Source organism: Periophthalmus magnuspinnatus, chromosome 8 (assembly GCF_009829125.3).
Source record: "Periophthalmus magnuspinnatus isolate fPerMag1 chromosome 8, fPerMag1.2.pri, whole genome shotgun sequence".
Classification (NCBI taxonomy): domain Eukaryota; kingdom Metazoa; phylum Chordata; class Actinopteri; order Gobiiformes; family Gobiidae; genus Periophthalmus; species Periophthalmus magnuspinnatus.
In genome coordinates, this window is record NC_047133.1 from 28,646,324 (window position 1) to 28,673,039 (window position 26,716).

The 26,716-nt window shown below is 39.4% G+C and overlaps 1 protein-coding gene across 2 annotated transcripts in view; it reads left to right on the forward strand.

Moving 5' to 3' along the window:
• Positions 1-26,716, forward strand: part of caskin1 (CASK interacting protein 1) — a 78,838-nt gene that overhangs the window by 39,973 nt on the left and 12,149 nt on the right. For both annotated transcript variants that reach the window (XM_055223715.1, XM_055223716.1), the window contains exons 2-15: positions 11,154-11,205; positions 15,694-15,791; positions 16,126-16,271; positions 16,785-16,880; positions 17,288-17,418; positions 18,039-18,147; positions 18,502-18,610; positions 18,776-18,870; positions 19,066-19,183; positions 20,079-20,324; positions 23,374-23,478; positions 24,028-24,146; positions 24,677-24,761; positions 26,156-26,265. In XM_055223715.1, coding sequence (XP_055079690.1) covers positions 11,154-11,205; positions 15,694-15,791; positions 16,126-16,271; positions 16,785-16,880; positions 17,288-17,418; positions 18,039-18,147; positions 18,502-18,610; positions 18,776-18,870; positions 19,066-19,183; positions 20,079-20,324; positions 23,374-23,478; positions 24,028-24,146; positions 24,677-24,761; positions 26,156-26,265 — 1,619 coding nt within the window. The remainder of the gene's footprint in view (positions 1-11,153; positions 11,206-15,693; positions 15,792-16,125; positions 16,272-16,784; positions 16,881-17,287; positions 17,419-18,038; positions 18,148-18,501; positions 18,611-18,775; positions 18,871-19,065; positions 19,184-20,078; positions 20,325-23,373; positions 23,479-24,027; positions 24,147-24,676; positions 24,762-26,155; positions 26,266-26,716) is intronic.

Here is a 26,716-nt window from a genome sequence, read left to right on the forward strand (position 1 = left end):
TATTTTCCTGTATCGATTTATAAATTGGTCATATTTGACTTTTAATAACTATTACTATTACTATTTTTAGGCATACAAGCCAGGCCATGAGCTGGTCCCAAGCCCTAAAGAAATATGTAGCTTAGCTATTAGATTTTACATTAATGTATAATTAAAACTGCCGTGCTACTGTTTAAAGTTGTTGCCTCGTGAGCTGGTCCCTCTTACTTTCTGTTTGAATGCAGGAGGGTCTGGAACCAGACAAACTTTCGTCCTTATTTGGAACATGCCAATTACTGCTGCTAATTTGTAATATGTGTCTTTCAAATGCGAAAGACATCCATCCATTCATTTTCTTCCGCTTATCCGGGGCTGGGTCGCGGGGGTAGCAGTCTACACAGGGAGACCTCCAGCTCCTCCAGTGGGACCCCAAGGTGTTCCCAGGCCAGCCGAGAGACATGCCCAGAAGAAATCCCTAGGGAGGCATCCAGGAGGCACCCTGAGCAGCAGATGTCCGAGCCACCTCAGCTGGCTCCTCTCAACGTGTAGGAGCAGCGGTTCTATTCCGAGCTCCTCCAGTGTGACCGTGGTACCAGCTGGAATAGTTAATGTCACAGTGACCACCGCACGAGGGCACTCTAGGATTGTGTACCAGTATCTATTGATCCTGTATCATTGAAAATGAAAGACTGAACAAAAATGCCCACCTAAAAGAAAATCGTATTCTGCTCGGTGTGATGACACACAGTCACACAGAAGAGGAAGTGGCGCTTCATCTACCTCTGGAATTGGCGGAGTTGTTCAGAAGCATCTCCGAGGATGAAGAATTCAATGGATTTAGTGATTTGGAATGAGATCGAGAGTAAACTTGTTAGCTTGTTTTTTATGCTTTAGTTATCTGAACTATCTGAACTGTTAATATCTTATGTTAACATACCAGACACATATTCAGTTCGTTGTCTATGCATTATGTATTTATATAAATATAAATGTGTTACATTAGTGTGCTGTACTCCTATTCAGCCTATTGTTCTCCATTTTATTGTTATTATTATAACTTGCTTTTAAAGATAAAATGACTGTTCTTGGTCCAATCTTGGGGCCTACCTTCAGCCACCTCCCAATGACTTAAGCAGATTCAGGACACCCGTTCGGGGCTGCTGGCCTGGAGTGTCCAGTATGCCTATAAGTGTCTCTCTTATGGACAAGTCTCTACAGGGGTAGTGACTTTGTGTTGTGAGACACTTCGTCGTCAGCACTGACTCTGTTCATCAAGATTTTCTGTTGTTACTGTAAAATGTGTGTTTTAGTTAAGTTTACCTTTTTTTTTTTGGTTTTTGTTTAAACCCTTGCAATGTAACTTTTGTTTATATATGTTTAGTCCCCTTTTGTTTTCACTGTTAATTAAATTACTTCTTACGTTACCATTTTCCATCTTGGTTTTCTTTTGTTACTTCCCTGTCCCCACACGAGCTGGGTCGTAACAGTGCCACCGTCTTTGTTTTGACCCAACTAGTCCGTGCATTTCTCTGATTGGTTAATTAGCCTGTCAATCATGCCCCTTGCAAATTGGGGAGACCAAAAGTAATGTAAAAGTTTGTATTTTTTTTGTCTTGGGTGTCCTGGCAGTTAAAGTCCAGAATGACATACTTTGATTCTTTGACTGTTGCATACTGGTCAGTTACTGTTCCAATGAGTGAAAACCAGCAAGGCCACTGCTTTGAGGAGGAAGCCGAGGCAGTTAGCGCTACCTCATGTGGAAACACATCACACATACACACTGTCACTATGCTCACATGCACACTTCGGAATTGCCGTGTGCAGCAGATTCTCGCCATGCGGAGGAGGAGGAGAGGATGTGTGTTACCTAGCAACTGTCTCTGTGAAGCCAGGAGCAGGTTTACAGCAGCATCATCAAGCTAGAGTTTTCCTTCAGAGTGCAGAGGAGCGGGCCATATATATATATACATATATATATATATATATATATATATATATATATATATATATATATATATATATATATATATATATATATATATATATATATATATATATATATATATATATATATATATATATATATATATATATATATATAGGGTGGAGCGTGAGATTGACAGGCGGATCCGTGGAACATCTGCAGTGATGTGGTTGCTGTATCGGACTGTTGTGGTGAAGAAGGAGCTGGCCTGGGAACACCTTGGGGTCTCACCGGAGGAGCTGGAGGACATGTCTGGTGTGAGGGAAGTCTGGGAGTCCCTGCTTAGACTGCTGGCCTCATGACACGGCCAGTGCTTCAGGTATGGGCATCTGGATGTACCTCTGGGGTACTTGCTTTTTCATTGCACTTCTCTGGACATCTGACAGTTGGGTCCCCCTTGCGGTAGCATTAGTGTTGTACCTGGTCAATCTCAAGTTGTGACAGCAGTTGCCATTTGCGAATGTTGGAACACTGAGCTAATAGTTGCTTAGCCGTAAGATTGGACTGTGACTGTTACTTTTCAAAATAACAGTTGCACTCATGATTTTATGAGGTAGGCAGTAGCATGAATGGTCTTGCCTAAAGACCCACACTGGCTTTTGGTAATTGCTCATTGCACTCTAGGGGATATATATATATATATATATATATATATATATATATATATATACACACACACACACACATATATATATATATATATATATATATATATATATATATATATATATATATATATATATATATATATATATATATATATATATATATATATACCCATTCGCATTCATTTGGTGTCTCATATCATGCAAAATTGTGTGTGTGTCTCATATTATGCAAAATTGACTTTGAGTTTTGTACATAGCTCATAAAAAACTTACCTGGCATTGTCGCTTCTTTCACACTTGTTTCAATAATCTGCAAGGCTGTTTCTCCCAGTCACAGAAAACACTTGGCTTGAATTTTTCCAGCATTGTTGTGTCAAAGGTAGAAACCGTGCACTCGTCTCGTTTTGAGCTTTCTGCATTCACATTCATTACAACTGTGTGGTTACATTAGCATGTCAGGGCATGTTGTTTATTGACTAGCATTTCTTTTTTTCATGACAATTGTTGCCAGCAGATAGTGTGCTCACCCCCGCTCCCAGTATGGGTAGCACTGAAGCTTGAAAATAATGTTTTGAGGTTCTAAAAAATGAAATGCTAATTGTACTTAAGAAGAGCATGTTAGAGGTGTAGAGTAATACAAATAATACACAACATGTGCCCTTTACAAAAATATATTTTAAATATCACATTTTAAGAAAAAATAATTCTTACATGAGCTGAATGTGTTCAGCCTTGGTCAGTTTTGATGCAGATGTCAGATGGTTACTGTTAGATATAGTATAGGTTAGATTCTCAACTTTTAGAATTTCCTTCATAATTTGCCTGTGTTTAGTAGGATATTGCTGTCATTTCACTGTGACGTGTATGACCTGTTTCCTAAAGCTACTTGGACGCAAAAGGAGCAACAGATGTGCAGCTAACCCCAAAATTATGAAATTAGCCCAAATTCCCAGCTCTCTTCTAGCCTTTTCCTGGCGTAACAAGTGCATTGGCAGAACATTCATCTTTCATGATTCGCTGCTCATCGAAGTCCTTTAACCTGCTTTTATACTTTCTTTGTCACGGTTTTGAAAAAAGCTGTTTTTTTTTACATTTTGATTTGAAAATATGGTGTGCTACCTGCTTTGGGACATGAGACCATAGACGGAGAGTGGCAGGCATAGAGGTCAATGCTGTAAAGACCTGGCTAATACAAACTGCTAAGCGTTTGCATGGTTTTAAATTGTACCTTGTAACATGGGAGCCCGGCTAACTTGTGCACAATGGCATATGTAATGTCTTTAGTTGTTTTTCTGACTTGAGCAGGTGCACAATATATGTTTCCAACTCACAGTTTTTCCCAAACCAATCACACATGCATTAGGAATGCAACAATCATCATCATAAAATATTGTGAGAAAATACCTCTGGAACCATGATCTTCTATGTGTGTGCTTAAGATAAAGTTAAGATAATACAAAAAAATGACTGCTAGGCCTTACTATATCAGCGTATTATAAGTTACAGCTAGGACAATATATTTCGGAGCTCAGTATATATTGTAAGTATATTTTCTTTGCAATAGTGAGGAGGTTTTTGTGATTTTTAACTTAATAAGGTAAGATTAGAGCTGTGGAGTGTTGATCAAATAACTTAATTATGACCAATTAGAGGCTCTTTCTCTTATATATTTTTTGTAACTTGGAATACCTTTTTTGATACTGTATTGAAGTGGTTGTGGTTGATTTATTGTCATTGGGTCAGTGGCATGAAGTACTTTCAATATTATTGGTCTCTCTCTCTCTCTCTCTCTCTCTCTCTCTCTCTCTCTCTCTCTCTCTCTATCTATCTATCTATATATCTATCTATCTATCTATCTATATATATATATATATATATATATATATATATATATATATATATATATATATATATATATATATATATATATATATATATATATATATATATATATATAAGGGATGAGACGATATACGATAATATCGTTAATCACGATAAAAAAAGGTCTGCAATTAATCGTTCGTGGCATTTTTTAATAAATCCCTTTACGGCACCACACTCCTTCATGTTTCCAGTTCCAATACAACATTTAGATGTTAGTTCTGGTGTTTGCCCACTCTGTCATAGCAATGACACTTGTAGCTTCTGTGCTTATCTCCGTCTGAACTATGTTCTACCAGATATCAACAATAAACAAAGTCTGATCCATAACTCTCCACAGGAACGTGACAGTGCGCGCCTCACCCGTGCACACGGATGAGATGCTAAAGTGTGTACATCTTATGTTTTTACCTACAATAATGCAAACTGCAGAATAAAACAACACCTTTTAAACAATAGACAAATTAAGTCTAATTCATACAGCTGAATACAAATGTGCCAGAGCGCATGGTCCGAATGCTCACTATGTGCACAGAAGCAATGCTAACGATTGTACATGGTATATTTTACCTACAATTAAGTCAATAGCAGAATAAACCATGCTTACCGATCGAGAACAGCATCCAATCCATCAAAAAATAAGGTCCTTTACTCCTGAGTCCACTGTGGGATCTTTACTCTTTGCCATGAACCGCTCCGGGTCCGAGATGCCTCTAGTATAACTTGTACAAACATCCACAGTGTCCTCGATCACGTACTCTCTTTGTTTTGTCCGTTTCATCATGTGCGTAAAATGCGCCATTATGCACAGATTTCTGCATCCACTCGGCTTCGGCCTTTTTCCCAATTCGCCAAAGTGCCTTAAATGCATCGTTCTAAGTGTTCATCGACGGGCACTTGTGTCACTTCTGGCGCGACAAGGACTGGTCCATTTCGACAACATGGCATTGAGGAGTACTTCCGGGTACGTCTGTTTACAGAAAACCATGGCATGTGATACATCATCCTGTTCCGCTGCTCATTGGCTGTAAGGGGAAAACGTCACTAAATGTGTGTGATGTAATTGGTTGATTCTACAAGGAGAAGAGTGGGGCGTAAACTTTCAATCATCTGTAGCACTGATTCTTTGTCTGCGGCCTCAGTAACCCAACAACCCCCACCTTATTGGCCAACACTGGTGTCAATCACAAGCTAACACGTGTGTTTAGCACCGAACAAAGTTGCCGCTGTCAGAAGTTTATTATGCCTGAAATCGACAAAAGAAATGCAAAGAAGTGATGGAGCTGATTTCATATTTGGAGTACTTTCCTGCAGCAGATTGGACATGGAGGGTCTTACTTTGTGGACATAATTTTTTGACTGGATTATATTCTCTGGACCTTTACGGAACAAATGAGACCAACTTTGTGTCAATATGTTGATGTTTGACAGAACCAGAGCGCTCAATGGTAAGTGAAGTCCAGATTCACACTTTGTGACTTTTCTATAAAAACGTCTTTCCTGTCTGCACTGTGGTGATTGCAGGTGAAAATAGTTTACATATCCAGAAAGACAAGCGCCACAGCTTTCATTTGATGTGTAGATTGTTTGTGTGGGTGACGCAGAAGTGTATGTACATTGCTGTAGAGTTGTAAAGTAGACCTGGGCCGTTGGAACGTTAACAGGTTAATAATTAGCGTGATAATTACCGCGATTATTTTGGCCACAATAATCGTGAGTCTAAAATGTAATATCGTCCCATCCCTATATATATATAGCGCGTTACCTGTATATATCTGTATGTAGTGCTTCAAAATGACAGGCCTACTGCCCTGATGTTGAAAATGTCAAAATGTCATGTCAGTACTATATTTTTATCATCCTATATTTTAAGTACTTTGTGTGTTTTTCAAGTATCATGGGATTACAACTTATCATTCATGTTTGGTTCAGTCTCTATTGGGCTCCATAAATTTTACTGGTAAGGTCCATGGGCAAAGGGCATGTCTTGGCATCAAAATTTATATCACAGTCAACCTTTTATAAGCACTCTATGATCCTTCATCTTTAAAAGGTTAGCTATCTTACCCAGTTGTTGTTTGACTGGGTCCCTCTGCACCATGTGACTGCCCCAATTGTACACTGGCATCAGATAAGAACATGGTGGTGCCCAGTCATCAAATATGGCCAAGATCTTAGTAAGAGAAGGCATATAAGGATAACGTGGGTGAGAGGGAGCTCTGCCAACATTCTCCTGCTCTATTCACATGTAAACACACTATCAATCATAAGGATGGCTGGACACCACTGAAAGTTCAACAACAGCACATTAAAATGATGTAAGACCATAATAAAATAAATAGTCAATATTTTAAGCTCCTTTCTAAAATAGCTGTCCCATGTTTTGCCTAATAGTAATCTACCTAGAGCCTAAATGCTCTATTATGGAAAGACACTACTGTTTTATCAATAGATCTACCCCAGTGTGAAATTGGGTAAAAATTATTAAATCAAATTTGTCTTGAGTTGATGAATATGTTAGCTTATGGAAATTGTAGATCATTGTAAATGAAAATATAAATCATTTAAACCTTTACTTCATTTTAAATTATAGACACAATACATTGATCCAATGGTGTGATGAAAAGTAAAAAAATAATTTAAATATGAAATCTATCTTGCGTATTTTTTAGTTATAAACGTACAAGTCACTAATGGAGGACAACCTGGAGAGAAAGTAGAGCATGTTGTTAGTGTGTGGAGAGGAGCAGGAAGTGGCTAGTCGGGGCAAAATGGGGACAGATCGATTGGGGCCAAGACAGCAGGTCTACTCAAGTCCATTTTCCACTCCCCAGTGCCAGATACGAGCATGGGAAAGACATCTGGAAAGATGAACAGAAGGGAAGAAGGCAAAGTGACATTTTAGTAAAACTGAGCAATCCCATTTTCTTTGTGAACTATCTCTGCACACTCTCCAGGACAGACGTTATATAAGCACTTCATAATAAGAGAAGCTGCGACAGTGTTCTCTTTATTTTGTTCCCAGGAGGATACAGGCAGCCCATTTTTGCCATTGGCATGAAAACAGACCCAAGTAACTGCAATGCAAAAGCCTTTCTCTTATCTCGACTGAGTAATGTTGATTTATAAGCAATCTGGATTTAACTAACCTATTCCTAGACACCCAATTACATCGCACCTGTGCTTTTCAGCTAACCATGACCCTTGACCTTTAGCGTGCCATGCTAACAGACAGCGATCAATACAAAAAGAGAAGATCAAGGTGCACATCAGTAGGTTGTAATAATGCAAATTGCCTAAAATGCCACCCTAGATAATGACCTTTATTTGCTTTGCATATTCTGCACTTATTATCAACGGGCAAAGATGTTACACGTACAAACTACATCACAAAAATGTACCTGAAATTACTCACATTTAGCAAAACAGTTTCCACAAAGCAGTGACAGATAATTGCTTGTTTTTCCCCAATGCTGGTTTCAGGTAGAGTAATTATTACATTAGCATTAGGCATATTAGCCTAAATAGTTTTTTGCTAAAAGCAAGCTGTCACAACGCAAAAATAAAGTGTTTAAATAAATTGTTTAAATTCTTCAGTGATTAGTATTCCATCTATCCATCTTCTTCCGCTTATCCGGAGCCGGGTTGTGGGGGAAGCAGTCTAAGCAGAGACTCCCAGACTTTTCTCAATCCAGACACGTCCACATCTCCTCCAGTGAGACCCCAAGGCGTTCGCAGGCCAGCCGAGACATACTCCCTCCAGCGTGTTCTGGGTCTTCCCCGGGGCCTCCTTCAGGTGGGACATGGCCAGAAAACCTGGGAGGGAGGCGTCCAGGGAGCATCCTGAATAGATGCCGAGCCACCTCACATGGCTCCTCTCGAGCAGTGGAGCAGTGGCTCTACTCCGAGCTGCTCCCATGTGACCGAGATCCTCACCCTATGTCTAAGGGAGCGCCCAGCCACCCTACGGAGGAAACCCATTTCGGCCGCTTGTATCCGTGATCTTGTCCTTTCAGTCATTACACAGAGCTCATGACCAGAGGTGAGGGTAGGAACGTAGGTTGACCAGTAAATCCTTCTTTACCATAACAGACCAATACAGCGACCGCATCACTGCAGACGCTGCACCGATCCGCCTGTCAATCTCGCGCTCCATCCCCGACCCAGACCCCGAGACTCCCCACCCACCTGGAGAGGGCAAGCCACCTTTTTCCGGTCAAGAAGCATGGCCTTGGATTTCGAGGAGCTGATTCTCATCCTAGCCACTTCACACTCAACTGCAAACCACCCCAGTGTCTGCTGCAGGTCCTGGCTTGATGAAGCCATCAGGACAACATCATCTGCAAACAGCAGAGATGAGGGGAACAGGTCTGTCTTACTGCCGGTAATGCGCTCACAGCTCCTGCTTACACAGGGACCGGACAGCCCTTAGCAAAGGCCCTGAACCCCATACTCCTGGAGCACCCCCACGGGGGACATGGGCAAATGCCTTCTCCAGATCCATAAAACACATGTGGACTGGTTGGGCAAACTCCCATGAACCCTCGAGCACCCGATGGAGAGTATAGAGCTTATCCAGTGTTTCACTACTGTGACCACACTGCTCCTCCTGAATCCGAGGTTCAGTCGGATTCTCCTCTCCAGTACCCTGGAATAGACCTTACCGGGAAGGCTGAGGACTGTGTCCACTGTAATTGGAACACACCCACTGGTCCCCCTTCTTATACATAGGGACCACCACCCCGGTCTGCCAGTCTAGTGGTACTGTCCCCGACCGCCACACGATGATGCAGAGACGTCAGCCAAGACAGCCCCACAACATCCAGAGATTTGAGGTACTTGGGACGGCTCTTGACCACCCCCAGAGCCTTGCCATCAAGGAGCTTGCCAACCACCTCCGTGACTTCACCCAGGGTGCTGGACGAGTCTGCCTCCTTGTCCCCAGTCTCTGCTTCCTCCTCGGAAGACGTGACAGTGGGATTGAGGAGATCCTCAAAGTATTCCTTCCACCGTCCGACAACATCCCCAGTCGAGGTCAGCAGCTCTCCATCCGCACTGTAAACAATGTTAGTGAAGCACTGCTTTAAGGCCATCCAATAGTCCTCCTCCATGGCCTCCCCAAACTCCTCCCAATCTCGAGATTTGCCTCTGTGATCATACCTGGATGACTGAGGGAATAGTACGAAAAGGCAGAAAAAGACGTAATATAGGCCCTTTAAGATCATGCACTTGTAAATTCAGATAATATGGTTTGACTCAGTATTTTAAATGTCATACCAGGAGCTGCACACCTGGCCCCTGTCACATTCAAATATCCAGAATTTTCTTGGCTTGTTCTGCTGGGTGGGTGCACTTTTCCAGTCTCATAAAGGAACTTCACAGCAACAGAGGTCATGCCTGATCAGTCGTCATAGCAATGTAGGGTCAAAAGCCCATTGTTCTACTGCTTAACGTGATGGATTGACCTTCTGGTATGTTCCAAAACACCAGAATATCAATATCTATCTATATCTATATCTATCTATTTATCTCTCTCTCTCTCTCTCTCTCTCTCTCTCTCTGTCTCTCTCTCCTACAATGTAATCTATGTAGTCACTCATTACCAATACAATTATTAATACCTACTACAACTAATACTTGCAATACTTTCACTCTTACATCGTGTTCATTGTCTTATTCTATCTTTTTAATTGTTTTAAACATTAGCTTTTCTTCAACTTTCAAAAATACCAAAATACAACCCTGTTTCTGTGCATTAGTTTCGTGTTGTCTAATTTCCCCTAGGTTATGTGTAGCATCTGCCTTGTGTCAGTAGACGTCTGTATTTAGCTGGCAGGACAGAGCTGTGAGGAAATCGATGTCTTTGTGCCCGTAGCACTGGGAGCTGTCTTAGCTACAATAGAGCCACTGTCCTGCTTCTTGGAGTCTCTGTCTCTGCTCCTCTCTGCTTGAAAAACAAGCTCAGATGGATGGAATAGGGATGAATCATATGAAGAACTCTGATTATTATTGTGCTTTCCAGCAACAGTAGGTCTATATAAAACTGGTGGATATAGGTTCATAATTTAGAGATTTTGGTATTTTTGTGTCATACCTTGATATGTTTCATCTGCACTCCTCCTTCTACTCGGATCAGTTGGATGACAGCGGAATCTACAGTCCAGTTGCTTCAGAACTGTGTCACGTTTCCGGATCACAGTCATTTTGCTGATTCAATAATGGAGTTTGTTGCTCTCTATGCCTAAGACCTTAGTGTCTTTGCTGGTTGAACAGCAGATGGCGCTGTCATCTTACTGCTCTTTCCTTGTAGTGGCCATGGCAGGACCTCAGTCTTCCCATTATCTATCATTACTACAAATAAGTAGAAGAATGAATCTACTATAGAACTTGAGTGTTTGTTGAGATGTCAGTTTGTAGGAAGAAAAGTCATTCATTCCAGACCATTGAGAGCGGAGACAGTTCAAGTATTATCACCACAGGAAGCTCAAATCAAACACATAGCAATTGGTGAAAACAGCAGGAACAGAAATATGATGATATGAGTCAGCAGGAACAACTCTATTTACATCTGACACAAAAAGACATGTCTCTATTCACAACACCAATATCGACGGGTTGGATTATAAAACGCAACAGTAGTTTATATATTACTTGTTTAGTGGCTGCAAATCAATGAAGGCTGTTTTTCTTTTGTTTTCCAGAACTCTTGGGATCAACAAAGAAAGTCAATGTGAACTTCCAGGACACAGACGGGTGAGTGTCTCGTCGTTTCACAGTTGTTATTTTTGTACCAGGCTTTTCTCACTTTTAGCTGCTATCGCTCCTCACGTCATTCCACCTTCCATCTATGGTGAAGCACACTTAAATCTCCATTATATACAGTCATAGATGTGAAACTTGTATTATATCACTCAACGGCTAATGAAAGAATCTGGTTCAGTATATTCCATTTAAACATTCTTTATACATAAGAGCAACTCAACTTAAAGTCAAGTTAAGTTGGGACTCAGAGTGTCATCATCATATGTTGTTTTTTTGCAAATACAGCATTTTCAAAATACTAAGAGGTAACATAGTGATCTAAATATGTTATGTGTTAGCAGTTAATACCCCATAAAAAGTGTAATACCATCGCCCTTTAAAACAGATATAGTGGTTAGGATTAGTAACCTATAGTAGTTTCACAGCAAAGGATAAAATAGTTAGTGCATTTTATGCCATGCCATTACAGTTAGGCAATTTATATGTGGGTGTCACAGCCTACATGTAGTATGTTATAAAAATATTATAATATTTTCATGAAAGCAGGATTCATGATCAATATTTATTATTTAGCTATTTTATACCAAATGCAATGATTCATCTGATAGAACATAGAATTGTTAACAGGACACTTTCTGGTTTTCAGAGGATAAAAAGGCTTTATAGATGTAGACAGCACATATCGGTCTCGTTTTGACTCTAAGAGCAGCTTTAACAATACATCTGTACAGGGGCAAAACAAATTCAACTTTAATATGGCAAACTACTTTACTACATTACATGAACAAAACTGAGTCTAGCTTTGGCTAAGCAATACAAGAAAAAAAAAAAAAGATTTCTTTCCCCATATTCATTTTTGATTACATATTAAATTTCTTCACCCAAAGTCTGAACTCTGCTCAAGAACACATGATTTTACTGACAGAGGATTGGCTGTGGGCTTCTTCAAAGATGCAAGCAGATCATTGATTATCAGAAATTACAGAATCTTTGCCTCTGTAAAATTTGAGTAAATGCATGGCCCTTGGCACAGTCCATATAAATCAGCATGCACAATTGCAACTGTATAAAGAGGTGATCACTTACTATTCTGGTTCATGATGTCTTCATATGCTTTTCAATACAAGCATCCACAAAGAACCAACAAATCTGTGAGCATGAACTACAGTCCTGTCAAACACTAGAGACTGAGCTGAATGAAAGACTCAGATTCATCCATTAATTGAGACTAAACTGCGTAATCTAATGAGTTGTTTACTGTTACTGCATCTACTAACCACTGCTCCAGCAGATGTTAGAATCACTGCCTCTGCCTGGGCCCTGCCCCGGAATGCATAAATACACTATTATAAGAATGGATGCTATAATGAGCACGCTAGCTAATGAGTCTCCTCAAGTGTATTCATTTAGCACTCAGTTACTCCACTTGGCACTCACGATAAATGTGCCCATAATTTCAATCTTTCAACAGCAGATTTTGAGTATGTAACTGGCATAACAATAGTGTTAACTCATAGCTCTTCTTTTGATTTATCATGTTTTTCATTATTTATTTGTGTCTGTCAGAGAGTTCACAGGAGTAGAACTTGTAGTAGTAGTCAGGGAGGCTTATGGGGCATTCGTGGAATTTGATAGAAAAAAGTTTTCCAAGTGAAAAATGCACATAAACGCTAGGACCAGTTGGAAAAATAACTCGGAAACTTGGGTCAAAACCTGCTGCCTGACTTCTACACTTGACATGTTGTTTTGAAGGATTTTTTTGAGGAATGTTCCGCACTCAAAAGTTCTAATACTCTGATTTAAAATAGATGTTTGACAGTGGTTATTTTGAAACCCATGTGTACAGGCATGCACACAGCAAGATAGATTGAAATTCTGAAACAGACCTGTTTATCTGCTCCAGAACATTATGAATGCCATGGGAGACCTAAGGAGAAGAAAGCACTTAGGAAGCCGTCTTTATAAAACTGGCAAGAGAGGCCATCAGAGACACAGAGAGTGGTAATATATGCAGATAACAAGGCAATATTTACTGTCACCCACAAAGGCACCACTCCTGCAATTTAATGAAAACAAACATGAAGTCTATATGTTCATACGTCAGTCTTCAGTGTGTGCAAAATATGGTCCTAAATGACAGCGTGCTAGTAAATTAAAATGAATAACCATAGTAGAAGTAGTGAGAGTTAATTGTGCCAGTAAATTACATTAGCAGTTAGCAAAATACTCCTCAAAGTAACAAAATATATTATATATACTATAACAGACAAACACATAGAGATGCACAGATCTTGCTTCTATGGGGGCATATTAATACATCAGTGGCATTAGTAATTTGCTTTGGTGCAGATTAAAACTTTGAATATTTTGGGAATTGTATTAATTTCTTTAGCATAAAGTCATAGGCGAAATTGCCAAAATATTTGCCTTTTACACTCTATTTGTCTGTGGTGATTACAGAACATTGAGGAGATCTGAGTTAGTGCAATTCTGAATTGTAGTGCATTAAAAAAAATAATCACTTAAATCATGTATATATTTAGATTGCCACACGTCGTGTTTTGACTAACACAACTATTTTTGCAAGATTTTTAACTAAAATGTGAAAACTGTTAAAGTTCAAAATCAACATATACCAATACAATAATAAAGAAAAATGAATGTACGGGTACATGTTATGTCATTTTGTCATTGTAAAGGTGGACAGAGATCTGTGCGTGAGGAGCAGAGAAAGGTCTATGAATATTGCATAGCAGCTTTTACAACTTGGATTAAGCTGGGACTTCCTTGCCCTGCCCCCCTCGTACTGTACACCCCCCTGAGCAGTGTGCCATGGCAGCATGGTGTAACAGTATCCTGGTTTAACCCTGGGCAGGAGAAGCAGGAAGAGCTGGTTGCCACGGAAATGAACAAATGCAGGTTGATTAGGATGCATGGTTTACAGTTACACCGCATTTAGCAAGCACTGCACAATGTGGTGAATATTGCTACTGTATGTGTAATAGCTTTTCGATTCACATTCAACACTGCTAAGTGCCTGATTGGTCTTTGACTCGCGTGATCTCTGTCATGACTTAAGTAAAGAATTGTACATTTAAGGGAGGTTATACCTCAGTCTACAATTTCTTCCTGCTTAACATGCACCTCACAGTTTTCAGCTAAGTAATTGGTGGCTTTAAGATGAAGGTGTACGTGGATTGTAAACCAGAGTTAGAGTGCCCTCTCAGCTTGGTTCACCTGTCAGCCTGTTTTGTAAAGTTATATTGTACTGATTCATCTGAATGCATCTGCTCTTTATTCATGTGGAGATGGAAATGCCTCCAAATGAGTACAGGCCTACTTATTAAAACCAATACTTAAAATATGGGCTGTCTTCTTTTTATGAAAAATGGTTTGTTTAAATGAAAATAGCAACTCATGTAGGTAGGACCTACAAGGCAAAAACACTGGAGGCTGTTAGACAATAACAGATGATAATTTACCTTCTAGGTACCACAATGTGCCATAACTAACACAACTAATCATTTGGTGTTTCACCAATAATAAATATGTGTACATTCCTCTGTGGTTGCCCTGTGTTACCAACTGTCACCTAATAATATTGCCTGTATTAATAGAATGTGAAATAATAGTGAAAGTAGCCTAGGCCTTTCGCCAGAATTGAATGAGAACTTCAGAGTTACATTTTGCTAAACATATGCCATAATGTCTAAATTTCCAAGGTTGGTAACATTGCACAACAAGATGGATTCTTGCAATATTTGTGAGTTCACAACCTCTAGAGAATCCACCTTGGCGTTCTCCAGCTGGTTGGCGCACCAATCACAGAGCAGCACTGAGGTTTGTGTGGAAGCCAAAGGCCCAGGTGAACCAAAACAAACATGTTGGTGCCGACTGGGTGGATTAGCCTATTTTAGATAAATAAAATATTGTGAAAAATGTGCAGGAGTAAGTGGTTTGTAAAGGTGTTCCGCTGTTGTGACATCAATCACATTCAAATATTTGTCATGACATTTTGCCTTTCCCCGATCGCTCTCAGCTGGATTGATAAATGCGTTGAACTCAGTTCATATCAATCTGGCATGAGCCAGGTTACAAGGTTGGCACCATGTCTTAAACACTGAAACACTATATGTTGTGTCTATATGATCATAATAATAACCCTTCATACATATTTAGTATTACATGTTTAATTAAACTCCTAGTTATTTATTAAATCCATCATATTATTATCTTTCCCACTCTTGCCTCAGATGGCGTTACATAACTCAGTGCTTTTGCTTTGTGTGCATTTGCACTCAGCTATTTTAAGCCCTCTGTAGATCCCCTCTGATGTTGGCTGCTACACCCCAGCCATTGTCATGCAAAGTTATTATTACTGCCTCTGAATGTGTGTGGTTTATTGGACATTTGTACAAATAAAGAATAGGAAAATTCCAGTTTAGATATATTGACCCATACCATCGTGTGTGTGTGCAGGTTTTCTCCTCTGCATCATGCTGCGCTCAACGGGAACGCGGAGGTCATCTCACTGCTGCTGGAGTCCCAGGCTGCAGTGGACATCAGAGACCAGAAAGGTCAGAAAATTATACATTTGTTCAACTAACCATTTACACATTCATGCATCCCTATTCTTATAATCCTTGTCTTAACCTTGACCATCATGGTCTAAATCTCAATGTTACAGAATAGTAGAAATGGACCATTTTCTAGAAAAAGGCCTTCTATATGATGCTATCATTACTTTGATATTTTAAATGTTATTCATGTTTGCTGCTCTACAACAAAACAAAGGTCCTTGCATTTCTCAGCACAAAACAATGGATTTCAGGCTGAACTTTTGATTTCCGGTACATCCTGTCTACATAAACTTGTACAGTTGCTTTCAGTGTTGGGGATATGTGTTGACAGGTATGCGCCCGCTGCATTATGCGGCATGGCAGGGCAGAGCTGAGCCAATGAAGATGCTGCTTAAAGCGGGCTCCTCTGTGAATGGCCAATCAGACGAGGGACAGATCCCTCTACACCTGGCAGCGCAGCATGGACACTACGACGTGGTAAGTTGCCCACAGCTCACCCTTTCAGTCTTAGGCTGTGCACTGTTTATCCAAATGTTACATCTCTCTGCATTGAAATTTAAGGAGTTATGACAATATAATTTGTTGAAAAATAGAAACTCCTGCTGCTAAACAAGATTGTAAGAAATCATATTTTGTGCAGTAGATAATGAATGTTGTTCATAAATTGTGTTGTAAAAAATTACCATTAAATTACATTTAAACAATTGGATCTTTTCATCAGCACAGTTGGTTTGACATTTTCCAAGTAACTATCTTCACACCATTGTATCGTGTACACAAGCACCCAGACTGAAGGCTGCTAGAATACTTGAAAGCATTGATTAAACATTACATTATGTGCACAGCTAACCAAACTCAACTGTCTGTGTGTTCACAGATAAATGGTGCAAATGGTGCAGGCTGTTGTTTCTTAGAAATATAAAAAAGAGTTCATCCTTTTGTACTTTCCAATGTTTTGAAGCTATATTGATTTGCTGTGTTTGTGTCCAGTCTGAGATGCTCCTGCAGCACCAGTCTAATCCGTGTATAGTTGATAATGCAGGAAAGACGCCCCTGGACCTGGCCTGCGAGTTTGGACGTGTAGGGGTAAGTTGTGCTGCTTTACCAGGAAATTCATCATGTCTCATAGCGAGCTGATCATAATGTGAAGAATAAGTCATTTTAAATAGGTTTATTATATTTGGCTGAGGAGTTGTTTTATGGGTTTGTATTTGCGACGGGGGGATGGAGCAGAGATATGTCAGATTTCTGTTACTGAGGTGAGGGGCCAAGGAGGGGTATGACACATGACTGCAAAGGGAAATGAAGGCTGATGATTGGCTGAGAAGTGAGAGTTAGAGGTAGAAGGATGTTGATAGAGTCAGCTCTGAAGAAATACTCTTGCAGAAGACAACAGTGAGGAGGTCTCCTATTTTAGCTTCTGCACATGCATATATATTTGGTTAAGTTCTCCATTCATATGTGTATATAGATATATATGTCTGTGTTTGCAGGTGGTGCAGTTATTGTTATCCAGTAACATGTGTGCCGCGTTGTTGGAGCCTAAAAAAGGAGACACCACAGACCCCAATGGAACATCTCCGCTGCATCTGGCTGCAAAGAATGGGCACATAGACATCATAAGGTATGAAAACTCATATATGACATATATGTTATCTTAGGCTTTGAAATACATTTAATTCACATATTTTCATTTTTATTTATGCTTAAGATGACAGTATCATACAGTCATCTTGGTTGGTGAATTAGTAAAAACTATTATTTCCAAAAGGTGCAAAAGGGGAATTCTAGTACAATAAGGAAAATTACGACATCATAATTAGTTGGAAAATGCAGGCATTGTGCAGCTACATTTAATGCAGTGCTTCAGTTCAAAAACATAAATAATCACAAATAATCGTCATAAATAATATAGTATAATATTAATACAGTATGGTCTTTGTTACCTACACTAAATAAATAAATAAATATAGGCCACTAGCCCAAGGGGATACAAAGAAAAAAAAAAAAAGTAAACAAAATAACTGCTTCATTATAATGGGGAAATGTTATTAACTATGCTGCATTGTGACACAAAATCAGAAGATCCATTGTAGATCCATGAATTCATTTTAACATACTTTTCTATGTTACAGTCAAACTTTTATGCAAACACAGTAAATAAGTGACAGTCCTTGGTATGTAAGTGTTTCTGTCTATGATTCCATCACTCTGACTATGTTTCCTTTTACATTTCTCTGACAGACTCCTGATCCAGGCAGGTATAGACATCAACAGGCAGACCAAAGCCGGCACTGCCCTGCATGAAGCCGCTTTATGTGGGAAGACTGACGCAGTGAGACTCCTGCTGGAGGTACGTGAAACTGCACATGGGACACTTGGCATTTACCTTCAGAATGAATCCTCTTCATGAATGTTAAAGACATAACGCACATTTTTACTGACATTCTCAGGCAAAAGAGCTCTTGAAAACAGAACCCATAATATGGTTTAATGAAAGGAGAAACATGACTTTTAGATCACCAGCTGAAGAGCCTATGAGTCTGTATCCTGCGGGGAGAACTGATCAAATGGTTCATTTGTTTCAATGTGATATTTAAGCTTGGCTTGTAGCTATACTCTCTGATATTGTAATTAAGACCTGGAAATGACTATATATAGTTGTATATTTTTGTGTTACTGAAGTACTAAATGCGTGTGTGTCTAGTGTGGAATCAATGCTACAGTGAGAAACACCTACAGCCAGACTGCGCTGGATATTGTTTACCAGTTCACTGCGACACAAGCCAGTCGTGAGATCAAGCAGCTGCTCAGAGGTAGACTGCACTCACTGTCTCCTGGACAAAAATACTAAGACACAAACTCTTAAGAAATGTTGGGACATTATTAATTTCATGTAGTTATGTCATGTCATTATGTTGGCTATGATCTATGTCAGGAGAAAAATATATAATGACATTGTTTTTGTTTGTATTGGTCAGATGCATCAGCTGCTCTACAGGTACGAGCACTGAAGGATTACTGCAACAACTACGACCTGACCAGTCTCAATATCAAAGCAGGAGATGTCATCACGGTAAAGTGGCCATACCTACACTCAATTGCCAATATGGAGCTGTGCTTTTGGGACATGACTAAATCATGCACAGATTTTTTTTTTTTTATATTTCCTCAATAAATGCAAGTTTGTACTGACATACAAACATATAGCTTAAAGAATTCAAGAACATATATAGAAATAAAATAATTTATTTCTGTATTGTTTGTACAGGTTTTAGAGCAACACCCAGATGGGCGTTGGAAAGGCTGTATCCATGACAACCGGACAGGAAATGACAGAGTGGGCTACTTCCCGTCCACCATGGTGGAGGTCATCAGTAAGCGCACAGGTGTGTGCCCCTCGCAAATATTTGTGAGGGTGTAGAACTGCCTTGAATGGCACACAGAAGTGAAGGAGGGTCCAGCTCTGTGCCAGTGCTCAGTACATTTTTAGTCCACTAAGCATGTGTGTTCTCTGGTATGGGTTCTAAAGCTGTATTAGGGCCTTTCTTTTCTACGGATTCAGATGATTCTAATGTTTTAGTGTCATGTTCTTCTGTTTTTTGTACTATCATGTGCCAGTCTATACTTTTATTTTGTGTTACAGTTTTTATATAACCACAATCACACTTTATGTATTCTGCCTTTTCTTTGCCATCAGCCATATAGCACAAACCGAGTCATTCATTGGTTTAACTTAAATACAGGCAGTAACAGCAAAAGAGGCAGAACTGATGATAGGATTGTTCATTGTTCATTGATCATTTTTGTTATCAACAACATCTATGTGCATCATAATCCTTTTTCCAGTAATATATCTTTTAAAGAGAATGTGCTGCTGTGAATATTTATTTTCAATTTTTTTTAGTTTTGGTGACAGTGCTGCTTCATTTTTGTAGTGTTTTTAGCATTTGTAGTATCCACATCACAAAATGAAATCATATTATTATTAGCCGATTGCAAATCTGGTTCTGTGACAATCATGCCACTTCTTCTTTTAAGATACTCTCAGCCTTACTGATACACATGGGCCATCTAATTTAGTTTTCATTGCCATTTTTACTTGTTTTCTTGTTTTTTACAATCACATCATTTTCATCCTATTTCTTTCTGTTTGTGATTTCAGCCTTTATTTTAATTTTCTTTCCCCTTTTTCTTGTGTGTAACTCTCTGTTGTGTGGTCTGTGTGTCACCGTTGGGTGGTGTGTGTGTGTTGGCGTGTGTTGTCACGGTGGGTGTATCTAGGTTTGGCCAGCACAGTCATTTGCACTCAACAGTTTCAAAAGATACCACTGGTTCCCCCGGCAACGGTTGCCCCTGCCAACGCGGTAGTCAACGGCAACGACACCACGTTCCATCAGATCCATATCCTGCCTCCACCGCCTCCTCCTCCACCACATTCCCATCAGCCACTGCTTCCACTTTTCACTTCCTTTGGCTATAGCAGGTCGCCCGTGACGACCCCACAGGGAGACACACCCACTGCCCCAGGTACACCCCCCCTTTTCATTATTATTATATTTATTATTATGCTATTATTAAAGCTTCAAGGGATGCTTTCCTGTGATTGCTACTGTAGTTCTCAATTGGTCATGTAAGATTTTAGATTTGTGTTGGAAGAAGGCATCCATTAAAGTTCTCATGCATCTTTATAGTTTTGTAATTGTATGTGTTCTTAATTTACATTTTTTTAATAATATTTTTTATGGCTTAGAGTTTGAGATCTCATATTTACAGTAACCACAGCGAGGGAGTAATAGAATCAGAGTTTTAATGACAACAACTTAAGTAATATGACAAGTTAAAGCTGGAGTTAAAACCACGAAAGGAGGAATTAGGTATGAATTAGGTATTAATCTGTCTAACTTGCCCGTAGCTCTCACAAATCCTTTAGCACAGCAATAGTATTCACATGCATGTTTTTTGGCCACTAGCACAGCTTTTGAACAGCTTTGGCAAATAGAAGTGAAGCAGTATGGACCACCCTCACACAGCCAATCAGCTCTGATCCCAAAGGGTCATAGTTGAATCACAGGGCTCTTTCTTTTACATTTGCAATGTTTTCTAATTAGATGAAGAGAACATGTTGTGGCCAGATTTTTGTTACTATGGTCTGCTGTTCTACAATACACTTTCTGAAGGTAAAAGAAAGTTGGATACTTCAGCTTAACCTTTCTTACATTTATTATATATTCATTTAGATAAGACAGACATTTTATTAACCCCCAAGGAAATTTAGGTTAGGTAAACTATACATGTATATTGACCAGGTAACATGTGAATAAGTAAGAGTAATAGCAATAGTAACAGTAATATCTTTAGAGCTCTTTTTATCATTTAAAATTTGTTCAATTATGGTTTTCCGTTTTGTTTTTTTGTTTTTTTAAAAATTGTTTTTGTCTTTTTTTGCCCCCTTTTTTGTGTTTTCTTTCCTTTCCTCCCTCTCCTCTGTGTGGTCACCTCTATCCCACCTGGACTAAGCTGCACTTTACCAACACACCCACCCTCACAGCACACTGGCTCTTGTGTTGTCTGTCCCACCTGTTCTCCCCTTACACCTCACCTCCTCACCTGCGCCCGCACTGTTTTGCATGATACCGAGTGATGGCTAGCTTCTCCAAAGACAACTATGAATGCTTAAAGTGAGCTGTCATACTTATGTTTATTATTTGTTAATCTAGAGCTATGGTGGTTAAATTATTGTACTGTTTGAGAATTTATAAGAACCACATCAATCTATGGTTAAATGTGTTGCAAGTACAGTTTTATATTTTAACCTTCTTTTGATGCCATTTTCATTCAAATTGTATGCATTTAACTTTCACATGAATTTGAATTGGCACATTTGACATATATATTTTCCCCTCGACATTTAAATATTTGACAAGCACACATATAGTGTTGGGAAGTATAGTATTAATTTCAGTAATTTATCAGTAACTGTATTGTGGTATAGTTACACTTTCAGTTGGTGGTATTCAGAATACAGTTATTTTCCTAAAATCAAAGGACCTCTTTGTGGGATTTGATCATACAATTTAGGTTTTGAGCTGCATGGTATTAGTATAAAATCAGTGATAAATAAATGTATCACAAATTATGAAACAAGCTGTTATTTGTCTGCTTTTCATACACTATAATTTAATAAAATTAAAGAGTATTCAGAATATAGTACCCTGTCTGGACCATGTACCAAAAAACATTTTGCAGATATTGATTGATCTGTAGCGTTGCATACAGTTGATATAATATCTGTGGATGTGATGCATATTTTTGGTTGTGAAATGGCAGCTGAAGGTCTTGATGAAAAGTCTGTTTTCTAAAGCCCTGTTGTTGATCACACAGATAAACCATTGATAAGTGCTTATAATGGTTTATGACTCTCTCCAAATGCACTACAGCAGCACCATTCTGAAAGGCCCACATATATAAGCACACGCTCTGGATGCATTATATATGTACCTGTATCTACATTGTGGCATTCAAGTGGATATGCACAAATAATCATGTTATGGATTGATTTATTACTATATGAATGTTTTATATGGATATATTTGTATATCTATATGCTGTTTCTTATCTGTGTATGTATGTGTGCTGCTGTGTGAAATGAAAGCGGATTTTAACCTAAAGTCTCCCTTACCAAATGCCAAGATCGATCCGCCCCTTTGTTACCTAACATAAACCTACAAACTACAACCCGCCCTTTTTTGAAATCTCTACTTTGCATAGTACAAGTCCTATAGGAAACATGTTATTAAGATAAGGAGTCTCCATAGAAAATATTAGAGATATCGAAACAAACAAAAAAAAAGGTGAACAAGGTGAAATTACTCCAAATATGCCAAACTCTCTTTAAAGAGGACATATTATGTAAAATGAACTTTTAGGAGCTTTAACCATGTTATAATGGTGTTCTTTCATCATTATCCTACCCAGAGTTTTCACCTACCCCGATCTATGCCCACAGCTCTTTACTTACTTACTGATCAGTCCAACAATTCAAAACCCACAAATACAAGTCAGGTGAAAAATGGTGTGTAGCCATTTTCATCAATAAAAACAGGTAATTGGACATATAATACTTGTTATGGTGAAATTTGAAAAGGAAGAGGTGGGCCATCTCATTTCTGCAGTTTTGAACAGGCTGTCAGTGCACCTGTTTCTATTTTTGAGCCATTTTAGCTCAGTATCGCAGTTTACAATTAACCAAATGTAAAACAATGACTAACCTTTGGCATAATATGTCTACTTTAATGGGTACGTAAGCTAGCTAAATATAATCGCGTAGTGTAGTACAATAAACCTGTTCTCAAATAGTAGAATAACTACTGACTTTTTTCATTTTTGAGAACACTTTGCAAACCAGCTCTTGTTATACCGTTTTCACATTACAATTGACTGGTAATTTTTTCAACCCAAATTCTTACCTGAAGGTAGTTCAATTAGCATTCTTCTGAGCAGAGGGGCCGTGTGAGCCCACCCAAAGCAGCCTAGCCTAGGGGCCATCCACAGCTAACCGTGGTGTTCTGTGTTGAAGGTTGTCGCGGCTCAGAGGCCAGTCCTCACAGCTCTCCCACCCCATCCAGCGGGCCCCATGGAGGCTCCAACGAGGAAATCTGGGTCCTGCGCAAGCCCGTGGCAGGTAACCAAGCCCGGGACGCCCTGCCAGCCTCAAACAGTGTCTGCCAAAGCTCTTGTTTTTCTCAGACTCACCCAACAATCCAAGTCACCGGAAGGCTTTTCAGATACTCTTTGACCCTGGTGCTTCTGATAGTCTGCCATATCTATTCTCCATTCAAAAGACAGAGAAATCCAATGGCCTTATGTGTAGGACTCCAGCAGCCATCCGCATCGGTCTTTAGTCTTGTCTTTCCAAATGGATGATTGAAAATGTTATGTATGAGCAAAGTCAAAACAACAGAAAGACAACACAAAACCCAAATAGGAGAGATTGAGATGTGTGCGAAAAGTGTGTCTTTGTGGAATACACTTGTCGTCATGCCATCCATCACTGTCGCTCCTGTCTGGCCTCGTCGCATATGTTCATTTATGTCCATTTATGTCCACACGCTGTCCAGTGCATTTCAATGGAGAGTCACACACTACTGTATACTGGTCTGTGCTGCAGTACTGAATGTATGTCCATGTGTGTTGTGTCCTGCTTTTGTGAATGGGCTGGATGGCGTTGCAGGTGGGGACCGCAGCAGTCTGGGCAGCTCGGGCAGTGTGGCCAGTGTGAGGTCATCTGGCAGCGGGCAGAGTGCAGGCAGTGCTCCACACATCCTCCATGCGCAGGCCGAAGGGGTCAAGGTACGTCACTCAAGAATATATCGAAAAAACAGATGCTTTTAAATAGAGTAGTACCACCAGTATACTGTTTGGACTGTACATAGTGCACCTTTAATTTGTGCTTTTTAAGCTTTATGAAATTACATTTTCAGAATGACAAAGTAAAGTTATGTAACAGCTAAAAAGGCACTTTGCTTTATGTTTACTTTTTTGGAGTATAGATTTAATTGAAAGACTTTTTTGCCTGTTACTATATTTTAATTCTCGCAGTTATATTGTGATCTGAAAATTGTGATTATTGATTAACCAATAAGTCTTGACATACCTATTTACAATTCAATTATCAATGATGTAATGTAATAATGTAACCAATCAATATCTGCAAAAAGAACAGATTATGCTATTTGATTTTCTTTTTTTAACATACAAAATCTGAGTAATCACACAATTGCTGGATGACACACATATATATTTATTTATTTTTAAACCAGTATAATGTTTTAAGATTGGCAGGGCCTTGTGTTCTAAATATGCATTTTTTTTGTTTGCAGCTCTTAGCCACAGTGCTGTCACAGTCAACCAAAGCCAAGGAACATTTAATGGAGCAATCAAAATCTGTGGACCAGACAGGCATAAGTATGATCTTTTTATGTAACAATCCATACATATTAGGAAGCCTAGTGAGAAACGGGAAATTCTGCTTTTTCTGAAAGTAAAATGGTCATTCACTTAGACCTTGAACATAGACTGTATAGTGGCCTAGAAGTGGTCTGAGGAAGCCATAATTTTCGGCTCTAGCCAATTTATTTTTTATTATATATTTTTTTATTTATTTTTATTTTTTATTTTTGTAATGCCCAAAATCACAACAACAGTTGTCTCGAAGGGCGTTCATGTTTTGGTTGATGGGGGAAACCGGAGTACGCGGAGGAAACCTATCCAGACACAGAAAGGCCTGGGCGACCGGGGATCGAACCAAACCTTCTTGCTGTGAGGCATGAGTGTTGCCACTCAGCCACCGTGCTGCCTACATACAAAAACAAACCAATTGAAGCCAGTTAAAGAGCCAAATCAGGTGATCACCCCTTCCCAATGGTTTAGCAGTGGATGGGTGATAGTTGTCAATCAAACCTGATGCGAACACTAGTGCGAGCCACCCTCGGCGAATGAAGGAACCTGACTAGTCTGTTATTAATATTCATATATTGAGTTAGGACAAAATAACTAAATAAAACACCAGGATCATGTTAAGCTGTTTTACACAAATAGAGTGACAATCCTCATAGCAGCAATTAAAGAGAGGGTGACGGTGATTTTGCAATAGAAAGTTAATTTGAACCAGACCTCGATGGAACCAATTTGCATCCATGGTCTCATCCTACACCTATGCAATTAGCAGGTTAGCTAATTACATACGACCATAATAATATTTAGAATAGTGTTGTGGTTATTCATTTGCCCTTAGCAGGCTTCTGTTGTTAAACTTGAAATATTCCTTTCTTGGACTATATGGGACCATGAGATTACTGATTACTTTCTGAAATCAGCAACAAGACAGACGTGACAAAATAGCATACTTGGTAGAGCATCATAGTATGTGAGTTTGTTGGTCATATGTGAGTAAAAGTACAAATGTTTACTTTTACTCACAAAAATGATACATAAAACATGTTTTATTTTATTTCATGAATGTATACCAGTTCAAAGAGCTGACTGTAGATTATATTTTTAAAGAAGCTATTTGTTAGGAATGGCTGAGGCTGTCAAATACAAATGAGCAGTCATGATCTTCAAATGGCAGCAGGTGACTTGTGTCCACATAGAGCCACACACTGAGCAATCTGGACTGGTCTAACTGACAGATGGCCAAGACAAGCACAAAGGTCTGCCAAAAGTGTCCAGAACAAGAATCTGATTGTTTTTTATGTGTAGATTGTCATGATATCTAAATAAGAAATCCTATTTGCCTGTCTATGTTTACCAAGGAAGCCTGGCTACTAACAACTATCCAATGATGTGTCTTCTTGCAGGCTCGGCCCCATCCTCACGAACATCGAGCCAATCAGGATGCCCACTCCACGAAGCGCCGCCCTATGACGCCGTGCCCACTCGGAAGGCAGAAGGAGCCGGGGAGGGGAAGGTAGGATAGTCCCACACCAACACAGATTTTACATACAGTACGCTCACTATTAGCAACTGCACAAGGAATATGTAGCATCTCATCCACCTTAGTCACTGCATATATTTGAAAATACATATAGCAAGATGTCTCAGCGCTTCCTCTCACAACTGGCCGCGTCTGTCCTGCGAGTTTTTGGATGCAGCCACGATCCGGTGAGTGTGTGTGAATGGACACTCTCCAATTTGAACGAATGCAAACCCTCTGTCTCTCTTGCTTCTCCATCTGAATTTTAATCTTTGAGTTGCAGTTTCTCTTGCTCATTGCGGTATTTTTCTTTTGCAAAGATATAATTAGCAGGTAAAGTCACCTCAGGCAAGCAGAATTGAGCAGGTATTGGCAAAGGAATGGGTAAAGCTGGCCAGCAATGTGGTTGGAGTGGGTGGACTAGCGGGAGTGTGAATCCTAGCTT